Source organism: Fonticula alba (genome assembly GCF_000388065.1).
Source record: "Fonticula alba strain ATCC 38817 unplaced genomic scaffold supercont2.2, whole genome shotgun sequence".
NCBI classification, from domain to species: Eukaryota; order Rotosphaerida; family Fonticulaceae; genus Fonticula; species Fonticula alba.
The window spans coordinates 2,233,776-2,252,248 of record NW_009242972.1 but is presented as its reverse complement, the minus strand read 5'-3'; the positions used below and the strand labels follow the sequence as shown (position 1 = coordinate 2,252,248).

Below are 18,473 nucleotides of genomic sequence, written 5' to 3'. Positions count from 1 at the left end.
CCCCCCGGGGGCCGAGACACCCACACCCACCCGCCATGACCGCACCAGCTGCCCAGGCGCCCGGCGACAGCCCGCCGGAGCTCCGACCCGCCGGCGCCGACCGCGACGACAGCAGCTCCGATGAGCACCACCTCGCCGGCCCTTCGGAGTCGTCGCTCTCGCTGGTCATGCCGGGGCCGGATGCCTCCGGCGGCGGAGCCCCTCCCGCCGGCGATCCTACCACGTAACTATGCCCCGCCCCCGTCCCCGCCCCTCTCCTCCCCCCGGTGTCTCACTGCGCTTCCTCCGTCTCTCCTTCCGCTCCCCCCCCCCTCCCCCCCCCCATGCTCGCCCTCCCGCGCTGACCTCCTCCCTGGCATCCCCACCTCGTTTGCCCTTTTTCTTCCTGGCAGCCTCCACCAGCGGGCCCGGGCCCCCTCGCGAGATGAGCTGCTCGAATCGCTGCCCCCGGCCGTGGCCGCCATCGCCGGGGTCGGCGGTGCCGGCGGTGCCAGCCCTGCAAACCCCTCGCCCCCGGGGACGCGCTCCCGGCGGCACTCCTTCACCAGCTTCACCAAGCGCTCGTTGTCGGTGCTGTCGTCCCTGTCGGGGCCCAGTGCGCCAGCCGCCTCGGAGGCCGGGGCCTCGGAGGTCCCGGCCGACCCGGGCACCGCGAGCGCCGCCCCGCGCGCCCGGCCTCCCTCCCTGACGCCGGTGGCCCTGGCCGCGCGCCCGGCCCAGTCGGCTTTCAGCCCCTCCAGCCAGTCGGCCTCGGCCTCCTTCTCGGATGTCAGCATGTCCGGCGGGGGGGCCGGCGACACGTCGGACCTGGTCATGGTGTCGCCGGTCCCCGTGCCGGTCCCCAGCCCGGCCCCGGTCCCCGTGCCGGCTCCGGCCTCCACCATGCGCCGGCTGTCGGCGCTCTTTTCCTTCTCCTCGGGCTCATCGTCGCCGGCTGCGGGCAATGCCCCGGCCGGCTCGACCCCCGGCAGCCCGATTCTCTCGGCCAAAGCGGCCCCCCCCCAGCCGGCGCTCTCGTCGTCGCTGGTGGTCGTCGACCACCTGCCAACCGGGCCGCCGCCGCTGCCGCCGGCACATGCCGCTGCCGCCGGCCCCGGCGAGGGGCTGCCCGATCTGGGCCCCGGCGGTGGCGGCCCCCCGGCCCGGGGCTCGGCCAGCAGCACCGGCAGCTTTGTCTGCCTGCCGGACCTGTCGGCTGGGAGCAGCACCGGCGAGGCCGGCGACCCGGGGGACTACGAATTCATCACCGACGAGGTGCCGGAGCTGGGGCACACCGGGCCCGGGGGCCCCTCCTCGGCCAGCGCCACGCCCGGCACCACGGCCCCCTCCTCCCCCTCGGGTGCCAGCCTCAACAGCGCCCTGTCCTTCCTCTTCCGGTCGATTGGCTCCAGTCAGTCCGGCACCGGCGCCGGCGCCGGCGCCGGCGCCGGCGCCGGCGCTCCACCGCCCACCGGGGCCATCCCTTCGGACCCGCCATCGCCGGATCTGAATGGCGGCAGCGCCCGCGGCGCGCCCTCTTACCACGCCTCGGCGCCGGTGTCCTCCTGCAGCTCGCCCTCGGCCCTGGCCGGGCCTTCGGGCTCCTTCGCGCGCAAGGGGTCCTTCAACGGCACGTCGGTGGGGCTGGCCACCCCGGTGCACATCCGCCCCCCCGGCCCCGGGCAGCATGCACACCAGCCGCCGGCCCCAGGCCCCCCGGTCGGCACCTACGAAGAGCCCCTCTCCTACAGTGGCAGCACCGGGTCCCTGCTGGGCCACCACCATGGGCGCCGGCGGAGCAACACCGCCAACCCCTTGCGCTTTTCCTCCGGCGAGTCGACCTCCTCCTCCTCGTTGTCCTCCTCCTTCTCCACCTCCTTCGGCGGGGGGACGCGCCTGGGGACGGGCGGCTTCCCGGGCATGCGTGGCGGTCTCGGGTCCCCGGATGCCGGGAGCTCGCTCTCCTCGTCGAGGGCCTCGCTGCGGCCGGGGGCCGGCCACCTGGTGGATGTCTATGTGTCGGATGAGGACGAGTCGGACATCGAGAATGCCGTCGGGTGCGGCTTCTGCCAGCGCTGCCAGGACCACTGCGGCTGCGGGTGCCAGTGCATCCGGGTCCTGTCGTCGGCCGTGCACGCCAGCTGCGTGTGCTACAGCAACACCAACACCCCGGCCGTGCTGCTGAGCCCCAGCGCCAGCGGCGACCTCCTGGGCCGGGGGTCCACCTCGTCCACCGGCAGCGCCGGGCCCGGGGCCCGGACCTCCACTTCTTCGGCCACCGCCAACCCGCCGCCCGCCGCCTGTGACTGCGGTTTCACATGCGGTGATTGCCTCGATGGCGAGCGCTGCGACTGCACGTGCGATTGCTCGCCGCCCTCGGTGGCCGCCGATCCCGATGTCCCCTCGGCCACCAATGCCCCTCACGTATGTCGCCTCCCTGCCTCTTTCTCTCGTTCTTTCTCTCTTTCTTTCGCTCTCTCTCTCTCTCTCTCTCGCGCTCTCTCGCTTTCTTTCGCTCTCTCGCGCTCTCTCGCTTTCTTTCGCTCTCTCTCGCTCTCTCGCTCTCTCTCTCTCTCTCTCTCTCTCGCTCTCGCTCTCGCTCTCTCCTTCCGAGGCCACATCTTGCTGTGGAGCATGCCCTCCTGCTCACCTCCTCGTCCCCTCCTGCCTGCCCTCGGCCCTCCTGCCTGCTCCGGCCCCGGCTCCCACGACCCAATGATGTCCGGACATACAACCCCACACAGTGTCTCTGCATCGTCGGGTCGCCTTCGCAGGATTCCGGCGTGTCCATGGTCGAGAGCGCCCCCTCAGCCGAGTTCCTGATGGCCGGCAACGGCAGCATGACCTTCACTTCCTTCTCGCCGGTGTCCTCGCCCACGCACCAGCTGCCCTTTGCGTCGGAGGTCTTCTCGCCGACCCCCCCGCCGGTCATGGTCCCCGGCTCGCCGCCGCCGCCGGGCCTGCCATTCGCCCCCGGCGGGCATCCCCTGATGCTGGCCATGCACCCTGCCTCCATGTCCACGGAGCAGCTGCTGTCCATGTCCGGGCCCGGGACCCCGGTCCCCGGGCCCGCGGCCCCCATCATCTGCGCCTCGCCGGTGGCCCCCTTCAAGTGTGCATCGCCCCTGCCATCCATCTGCACTGGATCCTCCTTCCTGCACTACCCGACCCCCGGTGCCGGTGCCGGTGCCGGTCCCGGCGGGCAGGGCCCCGGCGCCGGCGGGCCAGTCGGCACGCGTGTGCTCTTCCCCTCGCCGCATCCGGTCGGGCCGGTTGCCGAGCACTTGGGGCCGGCACATGGCGGCGGCGGCGGCGGCGGCGGGCGCATTCGCGCAGCCTCCTGCCTGGAGCCAGGGTCCCATGCCAATCGGGCCTGGGGCGGCGATCGGGAACTCCTCCCCGGGCCGTCCTCCCTGGCACTGGCGTCACCACCGCTGTCTTCGGCTTCCGGGTCGGGATCGTCCTCGGCCTCGTCGTCGGCTTCCTCCGGCGTGGCGGCTCCCCTCCCCGGTGGCGGTGGGGCCCTGGTTTCCGGGTCCATGGAGGGCCTGCACCAGCTCCCGCGCGGCAGTCGCCTGAGCTTCAGCTCGGCCGTGGCCAATTGCCCGATCACCGGGGCCACCTCCCCCGGGCTGGGCATGTCTCCGGCCGGTGGCGACGCCGGGGCCTGGCCCGGCAGTGTGCCCCAATCGTCCTCCGGCGCCGAGGGGCCGCCATTGGTCAGCCCGTCGGGCCCGGCGCCGCTGCTTCGCGGGCGAACCTACTCCTCGCAGTCGGTGGCCTTCGGCCCCGGGGCCGGGGGCTCCCTTCACACATCGCACTCCTCCTCCACCACTTCCCTTCACACGTTGGCTTCCCTGCCGCCGGGGCACTTTGCGGTGGTCTACCCGCCGGCCAGCATGCCGGTGCCTTTGGCGGCCACCGCGACCGCCATCGGCACCGGGGCCGGGGCCGGCACCCCCGGGTCCGGGTCTGGGTCTTCTTCCGGGGCCCGGCGCTTCATCCGCCTCGGGCGCACTTCATCCATGACGGCCTATGGGCAGAGCCCCTCGCGCGGGGCCGGGCACGGGGTGGTCGGCCCGTCGCCGACCTCCCTGTCCTCCCCCTCGCTGCCGGTGTTGGACATGTCCCCGCCGCTGTATGTGTCCTCGCGGTTGGATGACGCGCCCCCGGTGGCCGGCGGCCAGCAGGGCCCCGACACCCCCCACGCCTCCCCCCATCACCCGTATCATCACCCGCATCACCACCCGTATCAGTACTCGTACCATGTGCACCCGGAGAGCATGAGCCCCGGGGCCGGGCTCTACCTGCATTCATATCACGCCGGGGCCCAGGCATCGGCATCGCACTCGCCGCTGCTCTCGCCGCACCCCTCGCCGGCCCCCTCGCCGGCCATGCCCTTCCCGGGGGCCGGGCCGGTGTCTGGGTCGGTGCCCGGCCAGGGCCCTGCACCTCCGCTGCCGACCCGGGAAACGCGCTCGCTCGAAGTGGACAAGGCCCCCGACGGCCGGCGCATGATCAATGGCTACCACCTGGGCGGGGTCGTGGGCGTCGGAGCCCATGGCAAGGTGTACCGGTGCATTTGCACCCGCACGTCCAATGTGTATGCCATGAAGATCGTCGACAAGGTCCCCCGGTCCAGCCGGTCCTGGGGCGGCCTGCGCAATCGGGCCGGCGATGATCCCCACACGCGCGCCCTCCGTGAGATTGCCATCCTTCGGAAGGTTAACCACCCGCATGTGGTGCGCCTGATCGAGGTCATCGACGACCCGTCGAGCAACAAGATTTTCATGGGTACGCGACCCTGCTGCTGTTGCTGCTGCTGCTGCTGCTGCTATTTGTTCTGTTTCTTCTCGCCCCTTTCCCTCCTGCTCTTTCCTTTCCTCCCCCCCCAGCGGGGGATCCCCCCCCCCCCTATGTGAATGACGATCGCCCTCTGACACCCCCCCCCAGTCCTCGAATACATGGAGGGCGGAGCCATCCCCTACCAAGACCCGAGCGTCGATGGGCCGATCATGTGCGAGGATCGTGTGCGGCACTATTTCCGTGAAATTCTCCTCGGCTTGGAATTCCGTGCGTCAGGCTTCCCATCCTCCAGGCTTGCCCTCTGCCGCGCCCCCCCCCCCCCCCCGCCCCCTGTCCTGACCCCGACTCCATGTGCCCCCTTCTGTCGGCCTTTTCGTCGCCCTTGCTCTGCACCCGCGCCCAGTCCACTACCAGGGGATTGTCCACCGCGACATCAAGCCGGCCAATCTGCTCCTCGACAGTACCCGCTCGCATGTGAAGATCTCGGACTTCGGCGTGTCGTACCTGAAGCCCGAGGTCGTCAACCCGAGCAAGCACCGGGCCCCATCACGCCTGTGGCGGCGCTTCCGCCGGCGGACGCAAAGCGGCGCCTCAGATGGCGGGCTCTCTCCCCTGACCGGGGGCGGGACGGCCAGCCATGTGTCCGAGGAATCGGAGGAGGTGGCCCTGGCCAAGACGGCCGGCACGCCGGCCTTCTTCGCGCCGGAGCTCTGCGCCGTGGATGATGACGATGTGACGCAGCTGCTGCGGACCCTATGCCTGGACTCGGAGGATGAGTCCACCGGCGGCGGGGGCTCGGCCTCTGCCATGGCCCGCGGTGGCGGGGAGTACCTGTGCGACATGCTGGACGAGGATGACGATAATGATGACGATGAGGATGGCGGGGCTCCGCTGGATGATCTGCACCATATGCATCACATGCACTTCCACCATCAGCTCCACGACCATCTCGAGCCGCTGGAAGACACGGACGGCCGGGTGCCGGGACAGGCGCCGACCGGCGAGGATGCCGAGGACGAGGAGCAACCCCCCCAGCACCATGTCCACCACCATCACCACCACCATCACCATCCTCACCATCACTATGGTCACCATCATGACCATCAGGACAGGGCGGATGCCGGCCCGGCCGGCGGGTCCGGCGACCGCTTTGGGTATGGCAGTGCCACCGCTTCCGTGGCCTCCTCCTCCTCCTCCTCCTCCTCCTCCTCCTCCTCTTCCTCCTCCTCTTCCTCCTCCTCTTCCTCGGGTGTCGAGTCAACAGGGCGCTTCTTCCGTCGGGATTCGGTGGTCGCCGCCAGCGGCTCCTCTCTGGCACACCAGCGCACTCGCAGCACTGCCTCCTCGTCGACCGAGTCGGTGGACGCGGCGCCGGACCTGCCGACCGGCCCGCGTGTGACCATCCTCCCCTCGGCGGCCGAGCGGCCGCCGGTGCCGCCCGGGGTGGCATCATCGTCGGTGGTGGCCCCGACAACGGCCCCTGCCCATGCCGACGACACGGCCAGTCCCGACCAGGACATTTGCCTGACGTCGACCATGGACTCCTTCTTTGAGGCGCCCTTGGCGGCTGACTCCTCGCACACCAGCCTCAGCCGGCTGTCGCCGACGAATTTGCGTCTGGCGACCGACGCCTGGGCTGATGCCGACCCGGCCCCGGGGAATGGTGCTGCCACGGGGGTGGCCGTCTCGGGCCCGATGGCCGGGCCCGGTACGCCGGGCCCGACGTCCTCGGCGTCCACGGCCCCCGGGTCTCCGGTCGGCGTGACTGGGCGCTTTAACACCGGGCCGCTGAGTGACTCGTCGCGTGCCTCCTCGGTGTCGCTCTTGTCGCAGTCCCTGAGGTCATCCCGGTCGAGCTCCACCTCGTCTGCCTACCTGGCGCCGGAGGAGTCGCCAATGCCGCCGGCCTTCCGGCCGGTCGATGGGGACCCCGGCGCCGCGCACCGGCGCTCGGTCTCGGTGTCGTCCACCTCCTCGACCACGGCGGCCTGTGGCTCGGCCGGTGGGCCGGGGCTCTCGATGGGAGCCGATTATGCTCCTGGCTCGGCCCAGGCGACGCCAGTCCCGCAGCACCCGGTCGGCAGCAGTCAGCGGCGTCTCTCGGGGCTCTTTTCCTCCTCCGGGCAGTCGTCCTCGAGGCTGGTCCCCTGGCCGGCGGGGGCGATGTCCGAGCGGTCCACCAGCGACTCCGGTCCCGGGGGGGGGTCCTCCTCCTCCATCGACCGGGTGTCCCAGCAGCAGTACCAGCAGCAGCGCGGGCGCTCGGCCACCGACTCAGCCCTGCGGAACATTTCCCTGCATCTGAGCGGGTCTGGAGGTGGCACGGCCGGCGGCGGGCAGTCGCGCCATGGCGGCCCGTCGCCCGTGGACGCCGGCACCGGTCCTGCCTCCGGCAACAGTGCGTGACCCGCCCATGTCTTGTGGGGGTGTTCCCCCCCCCCCCTCTCTCTCTCTCTCTCTCCATCGGTTTTTCTCGCTTCTTTTCCCTCGCGTGTCCCTTTGCTGACCTCGTTTCCCTCCCCACCACACACACACACACACACGCACACACACACGCACACACACACGCGCGTACATAGAATCGCCACCCATCTCGCATGCCATTGACATCTGGGCCCTCGGTGTAACGCTCTACTCCTTCGCCACCGGGAAGCTGCCCTTCTGGGCGGAGAACGAGTTTGAGCTCTACCAGGTCATCCTGAAGACCGAGTGCGTGTGCCTGCCCCCCTCCTGGCCACTGTTCGCCCACCTTGCCGATGTGCCACTCACACCCCATCGTTCTGCCATACTCCCCCCCCCCCCCCCCCCCGCAGGCCCCATTACCCCGACTGGCTGAACCCCGATTTGGTGGACCTCCTCCAGGGGATGCTCACCAAGAACCCCCTGCAGCGACTGACCATCGCCCAAATCAAGCAGCACCGGTGGACCCTGACCGCCTTGTCCGGCTACCCGGCCGGGTCCGAGGCGGCCCTCGACGCGGCCCGCATGTGGCTCAAGCACACGGACCCCTCGCGCTTGGCTCCCCCGGTGCAGGTGTCCCAGAAGGAGGTCAATGAGTCGCTGTCGAAGTTCTTCATCGGCACCTTCCGCAAGATGTCGGCCCAGCTCCGGCAGGGCTTCAACACGCACCAGGGCTTCCCCCAGCCCGGACAGGGGGGGCACAAGTACTCGTCAAAGCACTCGCGGCCCTCCTCCCCGCCGGCCACGCTGGACATGGCTTCCCCGCCGGCCGGCGGCCCCGGCATGCATCGCAACACGCGGGGGTTCTACCACTCGGGCATGGCTGGGGCCCCGGGCACTGGGGCCGGGGCCGGGGCCGATGCCCTTGCTGTCTCCGGCAAGCCCGGCGCCTTCCTGTCGAGCAGCCCGATGGCGGGGCTGGCGGCCACCGCGGCGGCCACCGGCCCCGGGAATGGGGTCTCGCCGGAGCCGTACCAGCGGCTGCGGTCGGCCTCGGCCCGGCCGGCCCTGTCGATCTCGACGCATGCCGGGTCGCGGGGCGGCGCCCCCGCCGGGCCGACCCCGGGCCTCGGCTCCTCGGTCGCCGGGGCTCCCCTGTCGCACCCCTCGTCGCCGGTCTTCTACCGGAACCGGTCTCTCTCCTCGACGCCCTCCTCCCCGTCGCTGACCACGCGCTCGACATCGGTGGCCTCGCCGCAGACTCCGACGCACCCGGAGCACCATCAGCAGCTTGGCCCCGGGGCCGGCGGCAGCGGGCCGGCCCCGGCCTCTCCGCCGGCGGTCCACACCTATCATCAACACCTCCACTCCAGCCAGCAGACGGCCGACCACCACCCTCGGCCTGGCTCCAGCGGCGGCTATCTCGAGCCCCTGTGCGAGCGGTCGGCCTCCGGCCTCTCCCTCTCCCAGACTTGACGCCCCTCCCGTCCGCCTTTTTCTCCCCCGTCCTTGTGATTCCTCCCCCCCCCCTCTCTCTCTCTTCCTCCCCCCTCCCTTCCTTGCCGTTGACCCTTGGGCTCGGCGGGAACCGATTTACGGCCATGCCCACGGGCAGCCTCGACCGAAGCAGCCACATGCCCCCTCCTCTCCCTCTCGCCTGTCTTGCCCGCGGCATGTGTGCCGCGCCCTCCCCTGCCCTTTCCATCTCTCCCTCTCTCTTTTCTTGGCTGGCCCGGCGGCTGTCCCTCCGTTCGCCCATGAACATATAGACCCCTTCCTGTTAAAGACCTTGTTCTTTTCTTCCTTCCTTGCCGCCTTTTTGCTTCTTTTTTTCTTTTTTTCGGCCAAAGGGCCATGATAGCGGCCGGCGATGTACCGGGGGCTGCCTCTTCCAACACGGGCGTGAATGGCACCTGAAGGCATATATGCTCGGGCATATTTAGTCCCCCCGGAACCCGACTTTGCAATGAAATAGGCCCCGCGCTCGGGCGTGACCCTCCGCGCGCATCAGCCGGACATCGCCCCTGTCACATGTTCAGATGCCTAAATGCCGGCGCACGGACCCCCAACGAAGTGCCGCCCTGGCATCCCGCCTGGCAGTTTTCCCGCCCTCTGTCTGCCCTCCTGGACTTGGTTAGATGCTCAGGGCGCGGGGGGCCGCCGAGTGTCGATTATTTCTCGCGCCAGGCTGCCGGACCGCGGGCTCGCCCGGATGACCGCCACCACCACCCGCCCCCCACCACCCAGCCAGCCATTTCTCCCCGCCCGACATCTGCCCCTCCCCCTCCCCCTCCTCTTTCCCTCTCTCTCTCTCTCTCTCTCCCCCTCCCTCCCCCACGTCGCTTGCTTCCCTCTCCCATGGTGTGCCATGTCCTCCCCTAGTGCCGCCGTCCCCTCCCCTCTCCGTGGCGAGGATCTTCAGCCGGACCGGCCGGCCGACGCACCCAGCCCCGCCCTGGCACCGGGCTCCCCTTCAGATAGCACAGGTGTGTGTCTCTCCCCCTCCGCCCTCCCCGCCGCGGGGATTGCCCCGGCCCGGCCCGGCCCGGCCCACGCCCGCCTATGCGCCAGTGCCCACCTCTGACCCGCCTTCGATCGTTCTTTGCCCACCGGCCGGGGGTGCTCGCAGATGTGGAGATGCGCGACTCGCCCGGCGGAAGCCACAGCAACGGGCGCGATGACCCCGATGCCGAGGATGGCACTTCGGACATCTTCGTCGAGCTGCCACGGGCCGACCTGCCGGCCGGCCCGCCGTCTGCCCCCTCGGACGTGGGGTTCCTCCCGCTCGAGCCGCGTCTGGCTCCGCCAGAGCTGTACCTTGTGCACCCGGACAGCAAGGTGGACTATCTGCCGTACGTGGCGGGCCCCCGGTGGCGGCCTGTCCTGCTGGGCGGGCTCCATTCCTTCGTCTCCTGCCTCGCTCCTTCTCTGGGCGTTCCACCCGCGCCCTGACCGTCCCTCTTGCTGCCATTCCCCCCCCCCCCCCCCCCCCCCCGGGCCATCCTGCCTGCAGGATCGTCACTTCGGACGAGCGCCTCCGGCGCATTGTCCACGAGTCTTTCATCCTCTCGGGTGTCGCTCGTGCTGGGCGGATGCGGCCGGCCAGCGCCGAGTCGGCCGAGTCGGCGGATGGCAGCGCTCCGGCCGATCCCTCTTCCGGGGCCATTTCCCCGAAGCAAACCACCCAGCAGCAGCAGCAGCAGCAGCAGCAGCAGCAGCAACAACAACAGCAAGCTGCTCAGCAGCACACCACCCCGATGGCCGAGATGTCCCAGCTCCTGAGGTGCGCCGTCGCGATCTAGCCCTGTCACTTGCCTGCCTGCCCGCGCATCCCCCTCGCCCTGTCGCCCCGAAGCCCGGGCACACGCCACCGGCTGACGCGGCTTCCCAGTCACACCTTCAATGAGCTGGCCATTGTGCGCGACATCCTGGACCATGCGCAGGACATGAGCCACCACTTTGCCGGCGGGCTTCCCGGGGCGGGGGCGGGCCCGGTCCTGCCGGCCCCGCTGCTGAGCCTCCTGCCGATCGATTTCACGGCGGCCTCGCGGCCGCGCCCCTCGCAGCAGCTGAGCTCCCTGCTGGGCGGACTGGGCCAGCGGCGGGAGGCCTTCACCCGGTGCTCGGACCGGCTGAAGGAGGAGGCGGCGCGAATGCGCGCGCAGCACCACGCCTCTCGGCGCTTCGAGGCCGACGTCCTGTCCCTCCGCCGGCGGTGGGTGGTTGAGACCCAGCCCCAGCCCCGGGGCGGGGCTCCGGGCTTCCGGCCCTGGACCGTGGACTTCTCCTACCGGCCGCGGTCGGTGGCTCCCCATGCGCCGGGCGACGTGCCGGCCTTCCAGTCGCCGGGCTTGGCGGAGCTGGTCCCCGGCCAGCCGACCGAGGCCCCGCTGGCACAAAACAGCGTCCCCCGGCTGTCCCTGGCATATGGGCCCCGGCGGGCGGTCTTCCCGCTGGACACCCTGCCCCCGCAGCTGTTCAGCTACTTGTGCCGGCGCCGGCGGGAGCTCCGCCGGTCGCTGGCCGCCCCGCCGGCTGACGAGTATGTCCCGCGGTACTTCCGTCCCTCGAAGGCCCTCCGCCTGCCGGGGCCGGCCGGGGCCGATGCCGCCAGCCCGGCCGATGTGCCCATGCACGATGCCGATGACGGCCCCGGGGTGGTGTACTTCGCCGCGCCGAAGCCCCGGTTCTCGCCCACCGTGCCGGCCTTCATCGTCAGCGATCCGGCATGCGCGGCCCTGCCGGACTGGGTTCTCCAGGCGATCGTCACCACGGCCCCGCTCTTCCAGCTGGATCTCTACATTGCCAACACCTCGCCGACGCCGCTGTTCGACGTCAATGGCAGCAGCTACGGCCAGGGGAAGCATCTGTTCTCGCTGAGTGGTGCGTTGTTCTTTTTCCCTTTCCTCCCCGTCCTGCATCCGGTCTCCCGCGCCTCCCTCCCCCCCTTCTCTCTCTCTCACTCGTTCCCTCTCTCTCTCTCTCTCTCTCTCTCGTTCTCGCACGCGCGCTCTCTCTATCCCCCATCCGCGGCCTCGCCTGCTATCATATGTCCCTCCGGCCGGGGAATGCTTGCCCATGCCTCCTCCTCCTGCTTACTTACCTAGCACGCTCGGTGGCCTCCTCCCTCCTGCCCCGCTCCTCTCTCTGTGTCCTTTGACGGTGAACCATCCCCGGCTTGCAGATGGTCTCACCCACCCGGCGCATCTGTTCCTGCTGGCGGCTCAGCGGGAGCTCTTCGAGAGCGAGCTCTTCCGCTCGATCTCGCGCGAGGCCACCAGCAGCCGGGCGTACGGGGTTGTGCAGCACCGGACCGACCCGGGGCCGGGTGATGCCACGGATGCCGGGACCGGCCCTGGCGGGTCGGCTGGCGGCCCCAATGCCCCGGGCGGCCTGCCCGGGCCCGGCAGCCCCGGCGGTGGGCCTAATGCCCCCGGTGGTCCCCAGTCGGCGGTCGACATGCAATTGGACTCCTTCCACCGGTTTGGCATCCGCTATGGCCGGAATACCACCCCGTTGGAGGATGCCCAACAGGCCGAGGCCGATGAGGCTCCGCTCCCGGGCCCGGACGCGGATGCCTTTATTTGCTCCTCGGCCGCGCACCACCTGCGTCGGTGTGCCCTGCGGGGGTTGCTCTCCCGCCGGCGGGACACCATCTCCGCCACCACCTGCATCCCCGGTCTGGCAACCAGTCAGCCGGCCTTCGCACAGCTTTCCCTCTCGGCGGCGACGGCGGCGGCGGCCGCTGGCGGCGCCTCCTCCGGGTACGCGCACCCCTTTGCCACGTGTCTCTCTCTCTCTCTCTCTCTCTCTCTGTCCTCCTGTCTCTGCATGTTGCTCCTTATTTCTGCCTGTCCCTTCCTGCCCCTCCTTGGTCCTCCGTGCTCTTCCCTGTTCTTCCTTGTTTCTGCCCCCTTACCCCTCCCTACCCCCTCCTCTCCCCCCTCCCCACCGACATGCCACTCACCTCACCTGCCTCCCCCTCACGCTGCTCCTCCCACGTACCTGGCAGTCCGGAGCTCCTAGATGAGACATACGGGCTTCTGCGGCACTACATCACGAACAAGGCCTTTGCCGAGGCGACGGACGCCATCGCCCGGGCCGTGCGCCATCGGAACCGCGCCCGCATGCGCGCCTACCAGGCTGCCCTCCTGGCGGCCAGTGCTCGCCTCGGGGCCGAGCTCGCGCCTGGCGAGGAGCTCCCCGCGCTGGATGCCTTCGTGGCCGAGCGTCCTCCCATGCCGGACACCTTCTCGGCCAATCTGGAGCCACTCTCGTCGGCGGTCTACGTCGGCACGGCCACCTTCAACCAGTGCGTGGCCTCCCTCCACCTGCTCTGGGCAGTGGGAGGGGGAGAAGGGGGGGGGGCGACCGCCCCGCCCTTTTCCCTCTGCCTCTGTCATCGAATGCCCCCTCTCACACGCGCACACACCCCCTCTCTCCGTCCTTGGTTCTCCCGGGGATCCCCCTTGGCCCGCCGATCTAGCTCCACCATCAGCTTCAACGCCCGGCGGGGGTATATCCGCGCGCAGCTGCCCGACGGCCGGAGCACGCGCGTCGGGGAACGCGACTTGCTGCAGTTCCTGGCCAGCTCCTTTGGCCTCGAGGGCTGGGTCGACCCGCTGTAGCGGCGCCCCTCGGGCGCATTCGCACATGCCCCGCCCCTCCGCCCCTCCCCCCCCCTCCCCATGTCCTTGAGAATGTCACCCAAACATGAGCACCTTTGATTCACCATCGCGCGCCTGCCTGCTCTTGGTTTGCCCTGGCGGCCCCTGGCATCTCTCTCTCCCTCTCTCTCTCTCTCTCTCTCTCTCTCTCTCTCTCTCGCTTTTTTTCCCCCGGCCCATCAGACGAGGCCGAGATGTCTATTGGTGGGGGCCCAGCCGGGTGCCGGGGGGGGGGGGGGGGGGGAAAGAAGGCACCGGACGGACGGCCCCCTACCCCTGCAGGCTGAGGAACGACTGTCGGGTGGACTGAGACTGGCGGCCACTGCTGCTGGCAATCGGTGTCAACGGCACGTCGGTGTAATTCTGCCCCAGGTCCAGGACAGCTGCCCGGACCACCAGCGCACTTTCCAACAGGCGCTTGTCCTCGGCCTGGACCGCGGACTTCAGCAGGCTGTCGGCTGCCTGGAGCAGTGCCTCGGCCGAGGAAGCCCCCAGCGTTGGCGGGGCATTTGATGGGGGGGCCGTCGGGGGGCCAGGCCGCCGGCCGGCCGCCATGGCCGGGCGGATGCCCCGCATCCAGGTCGGCCGGCCGCCGGGCGACACACTCGGGCCAGCCGCCGGCCGCCGGGCGCAAGGCACAGGCTGGGCCAGCTGCCCGGCGCGCGTGGCAAGCCCGGCCAAATTCCCCGCGGCCAGGCGCACCTGGCAAAGGAGCAGCTGCACGCGGCATTCCTCCTGCACGCGGGACAGCCCGGCCCCGCCGGCCACCGAAGAGCCCAGAGTGGCCCCATGGCGAGGGGCGGCCATGGCCCCGAGTGCGGCCGCCAGGCGGTCGGTCACCGCCCGAGCCGCGGCGAGGGTGTGCCAGAGGGCCGGCCCGCGGGGGGCTCCGGCCTGGGGCCGGTGCTCGGCCCGGCCGATGCACGCCTCGGCCAGGCCGACCAGCGCCAGGGCGTGGCGCAGCCAGATGCGCACCTGGTCCAGCTGCGACTGCTGGAATAGGCTGGCCGAGCCGGAGCGCCGGCAGGCGCGCGCACTACGCGCCTGGTCCACAAAGAGCGTGCCCACCGGGGCCGAGCCGGCGGCCAGGTCCTCGCCCACGCGCCGGTGCATTTGAAAGAGGACCTCCTGGGCGGCCGGCGTGTCGGCGGCGGTGGCGGTGGCGGTGGCGGCCACCGCCGGCGGGCCGGGCCATGCGTCCTCCTCCGACAGGTCGTCCTCCTCATCAAAGAGGGCCGACTGGGCGAAGGTCCGCGCCAGGAAGGCCCCAGCCGGCGAGGGGTCCGGCCTCCGCGCGGCCAGGTGCTCGGCAACCGCGCGGCCAGTTGTTGGCAGCCAGCTGGCCGGAGTCGGGGGAAGGAGCCCCGACCGGGTGCCCGCCGGCCCGGCACAGTCGCCACACACCCCGGTCCCGGCGGCCGCCGCGCCGCCACAGTCCCCGGCCGTGGACACCTCCTCCAGGTAGTCCAGCTGCAGGGCCACGCTGGCCAGCTGGCACATGGCCGCCTGCAGGGCGTCCGACTGGTCCGGCGCCGCCACCGGGCCGACGCGCGTCCCGCCCGGCGGGATGCCCGCCTGCAGCGGGTTGGTGGCCCCGGCCCCGGCCCCCGGGCTGGCCTCGGTCAATAGCAGCATCGACAGGAGCTCCAGCGACCCGGCACACTGGCCGCCCCCGGGGGCCAGCCATAGGGCCGCCCACCGGCGTAGCAGGCCCGCATGCCGTGCGGGGTTGTTCTCCACCCGGGCCAGGAGCTGTGCCCGGACCACCGGGTCCAGGGGTCCGGCGGCCGTTTGCAAAATGACCGCCAAGGGCCGATCATCCACGGGCGCGGGGAAGACCCCGGCCCGGGGGGGCGGGGCAATGGCACCCTGCGGCATGCCAGCCGGGGCCACCGGCCAATGCCTCAGGGGGAAGCGGCTGAGCAGGCCGCGTGCATGTACTTGCAGCTGGAAGGCATCGACATGCTGGGCATCCGGGCCGGCCGTCGGCCGGTCGGCTGCCAGCTCGGCCGCCAGACGCTCGAGCTGGCTCTCGGTCAGCAGCTGGGCGTTGGATGTGAGTGTGGTGCGGAGGAGAAGAAGGGCGAAGAGAAGAAGGGCAAGGAGAAGAAGGGCAAGGAGAAGAAGGGCGAGGAGAAGAAGGGCGAGGAGAGAAGAAAAAAGGAAAGGAGGAAGAGGAAGGAGGAGCAAGAAAAGGAGCCGGCGATGGGAGGACAGAAGCAAAAAGGGGTTTTGCCGTCGAAAAAGCCGGCGCACGGGCGCACCTCCTGCCACCGGGACACACGCAGGCGGATGTCCGAGTCCGGCACCTCAGCCGGGGCGACGCCGGTCGGCCCACGTTGCTTGGCGCCCAGGTAGTGCTGGGCAATGGTTGTGAAGCCTGGTCAAGGGGGAAAGGCGACGAACAAGAGGGGCCCGGCCGGCCGGAGGACGGACGGGGAGACATGCCGCATGGGTTAGTGCCCTAGAGCGGGCCCGAGCCGCGGGCCGAGGCCCTCTTCGGCGGAGGCGACCACGCCGGGCGGGGGGGGGGGGGAAACGCACCAAAGAGCGTCCAGCAGTGGGCGGCCGTCAGCCGCGCCTCAAAGCGCCACTGCTCCACCTCGCGGCTGCTGGAGAGGGTGGGCCGCCGGGCGAAGTCCAGCGCCGCAAGCACGCCGGACGCCACGTCCGGGATGCCCGCCTGGCCGCTTGGCACCGCCACCATCGGCGAGTAGGTCTCCTCCGGGTTGGTCAGGGTCTTGGCCAGGGCGGCCGACACCCAGGGCGGCAGCGGCATGCCGGTGGTCGCCAGCGCCGCCAGGACTTGGCTGAGGGCCGGGCCGCCGGTGGCCGCCGGGGCGCCTTCGGCCGCCGGCGACCGGGGGCCCTCATCGCCCGGGGCATCGGTGTCCCGGGCCCAGGGCCCGGCCATGCCGGCCTGGGGCGCGCCCGGTCCGGGGCCAGCCCCACCGAGGAGCAACCAGCGCGCCAGGCCCAGCGACAGGCCACGAAGGGCCGCGTCGACCGATGCATCGGCCAGCCGGCGCCCAGTTGACGGGGCCGCATCGTACGCGGCACTGGCCGCCGCCTGGATGGCTCCCACCAGCATGGGACTCAGCGGGGGCACCGGGGCTCCGGGAGCCGACCCGGCCCCGGGGGGAGGGTGCCCGGCCCGCTGGCCAAAGAGCCGCCCGCCGCCGAGGACCAGAGACACAAGGCCGGCCCCGGTGCCACCGCCGGCGCCGGCACTGCCACCGGCCCCGGTGGCCCCGGCTCCGGAGCCACTCCCAGCCAGGGAGAACCCCTGCCGAAGGACCGAGTCCGGCAGCAGCAGGCACTCCACCTGCTGCGCCACCTGCAGGAGGGCCGCCAGCCGGGCCAAAATGGCCGCCTGGGAGCCGGCCCGCACGCCGAAGGCCCCGGGCTGCAGCGAGCGCCAGATGTCCTGCCGGGCCACGGATGCCAGGTCGCCCTGGTCCTGGGCCAGGCGCCGGGCCTCGGTCACCAGCCCCCCGGGGGAGGGGGCCCCGCGCGCCAGCCCGGCCAATCTGGCCCCCAGCGCCGCCCAGGCGCGCAGCCATCCCACGCACAGGGGAAAGTGCCCGGGCGAGGGGGAGCCCGGGGGGGCCACCGGCCGGCCCGCGGCCAATTGCCACACCGCCCCGGAGCATACCGGGCCCGGGCTCTGCGACAGGGCGGCCCGGTGCTCGGTGACCAGCTGCGGCCCGAGGCTCACCGAATTCAGGTGCCCAAAGCGAAGGCCCTGGTCGACGATGGCGTGGACGCGCGCACGCTCGGCATCCGGGTCAAGGCTGTCCTCGCGAGGGGGGCGGGGGGCGGGGGGCGGGGGGCGGGGGGGGAGGGAGAGGGTCAGCCTGCGCATCGGGACGCCGGGCGAGTCCGGGAAGGGGGGAGGGAACAGCCCGGCGGCAAACGCACCGGGGATACCGGCCGCAGGGGGGCGACGGGTCGATGCCGGCGGGCGGAGCGAGCGAGGCCCGGCCGGCGGCGCCGGCGGCCAGGGGCCCACGAGCCCCCCACTCGGCCAGCGAGCGCCGGGCCACGAAGAAGAGCTGCTCCGAGGCGGTGCGCGTCAGGAGCTGGACCACATCGACGGTCCAGCGCCGGGTGTGCACCGCGAGCGGGCTGGAGGGGTTCCGGAGGAGGAGCTCCACCCCGTCGGCGTCCTGCGCCGGCGGGCCCTCGGGGTCCAGAGGCAGGCCCAGGACCAGGAGCCCGCGGAGGTCTGTGCGACCGGTCGGTGAGCGCCAGCGTGAGCAATCACAAATGCCACATCCGGGCCGGAGCCCCACCGGCTGGGCGAGCACACGCGAGTAGGAGGGGGGAGGCGGAGGCGGAGGCGGACAGAAGGCACATCGAAGGGGGGGCGTACAGTTGGCCAGCTGGATGATGGAGTCCTTGGCTGCGGGCATACCCTCGGGGTGCGGGGGGGGGGGGGAGGGGACCGGTCCCGCGGGTCAGGACAGCGCACGGGTGAAGGGGGCAAAAAAAAAAAGAAAAAAGAAGGAAGGCCCGAGGCCCAGCAGAACGCACGGCATGGCCTAGCTGCATGAAGAACAGGTGGTCCGCCGGGCGGCTGGGCGGGAGGGCGGCCGCGCGCAGGCCGGTGGTCGCGTCGACGCCGGCCGCCGCCGCCAGGCGCCGGCGAAACTCCCGGCATGAGAGCAGCTCCGCATCGGTGGCATTGCCCTGGGACCGGGCGAGGCCCGGGCGCGTGCATTAGTCAGCCTGCGACGGGGAAATGCGTGACATGCGCCCTCCGGCGAGGGGGCCGGGGCAGGAGCGCAACCGGTGGTGCAATCAAGAAACAGGGCCACGAACCTCGTGCAGGGTCAACTCCGAGAGGATGAACAGCAGGCGCCGGGTGCGGACCTCGAGGGCCAGGTCGCGCGCCGAGGGCCGATCCCCGGCCGGCGGTGACACGCACCGGCCGCACGGAGACGCGGCGGCGTCCGACGCCTCGGACCCCGGCCGGTGTGGGCACTGCGCGCCCAGCGGCTGCAGGCTGCTGGCAAGCAGGCTGAAGCAGGTTACCCGGTGGGGGGACAGGCAGCTAGGGAGCCGTCCACCGGGCGGCGGAGGCCGACCGGCAACGGCGGCCAGCGCAGCCGTGGCGCC

General features: G+C 71.5%; 3 protein-coding genes across 3 annotated transcripts in view; 2 read left to right on the top strand and 1 right to left on the bottom strand.

Annotated features, from left to right (window-relative positions):
* On the top strand, window positions 1–8,661 carry H696_01483 (CAMKK/CAMKK-META protein kinase; the record flags this gene model as incomplete). Its single annotated transcript, XM_009495378.1, has 9 exons — window positions 1–223; window positions 393–2,403; window positions 2,724–4,773; window positions 4,933–5,052; window positions 5,189–5,339; window positions 5,421–5,517; window positions 6,856–6,871; window positions 7,365–7,494; window positions 7,599–8,661. Exons 1-9 carry the CDS (start codon window positions 36–38, stop codon window positions 8,659–8,661), a joined length of 5,826 nt encoding a protein of 1,941 aa, XP_009493653.1. The 5' UTR covers window positions 1–35.
* A 1,161-nt stretch (window positions 8,662–9,822) lies between these two features.
* On the top strand, window positions 9,823–13,365 carry H696_01482 (hypothetical protein; the record flags this gene model as incomplete). Its single annotated transcript, XM_009495377.1, has 6 exons — window positions 9,823–10,037; window positions 10,199–10,468; window positions 10,577–11,568; window positions 11,870–12,449; window positions 12,698–12,997; window positions 13,172–13,365. 6 exons carry the CDS (start codon window positions 9,823–9,825, stop codon window positions 13,311–13,313), a joined length of 2,499 nt encoding a protein of 832 aa, XP_009493652.1. The 3' UTR covers window positions 13,314–13,365.
* A 257-nt stretch (window positions 13,366–13,622) lies between these two features.
* H696_01481 (hypothetical protein) overlaps window positions 13,623–18,473 on the bottom strand; it is a gene marked incomplete at its 3' end in the record, with an annotated part of 9,571 nt that continues 4,720 nt past the window's right edge. The window contains exons 8-14 of the mRNA XM_009495376.1: window positions 18,177–18,375; window positions 17,889–18,044; window positions 17,728–17,770; window positions 17,274–17,580; window positions 15,897–17,146; window positions 15,617–15,732; window positions 13,623–15,395 (exon numbers count right to left, since the gene is read on the bottom strand). Of these exons, the coding sequence (XP_009493651.1) occupies window positions 13,623–15,395; window positions 15,617–15,732; window positions 15,897–17,146; window positions 17,274–17,580; window positions 17,728–17,770; window positions 17,889–18,044; window positions 18,177–18,375 (3,844 nt within the window). The remainder of the gene's footprint in view (window positions 15,396–15,616; window positions 15,733–15,896; window positions 17,147–17,273; window positions 17,581–17,727; window positions 17,771–17,888; window positions 18,045–18,176; window positions 18,376–18,473) is intronic.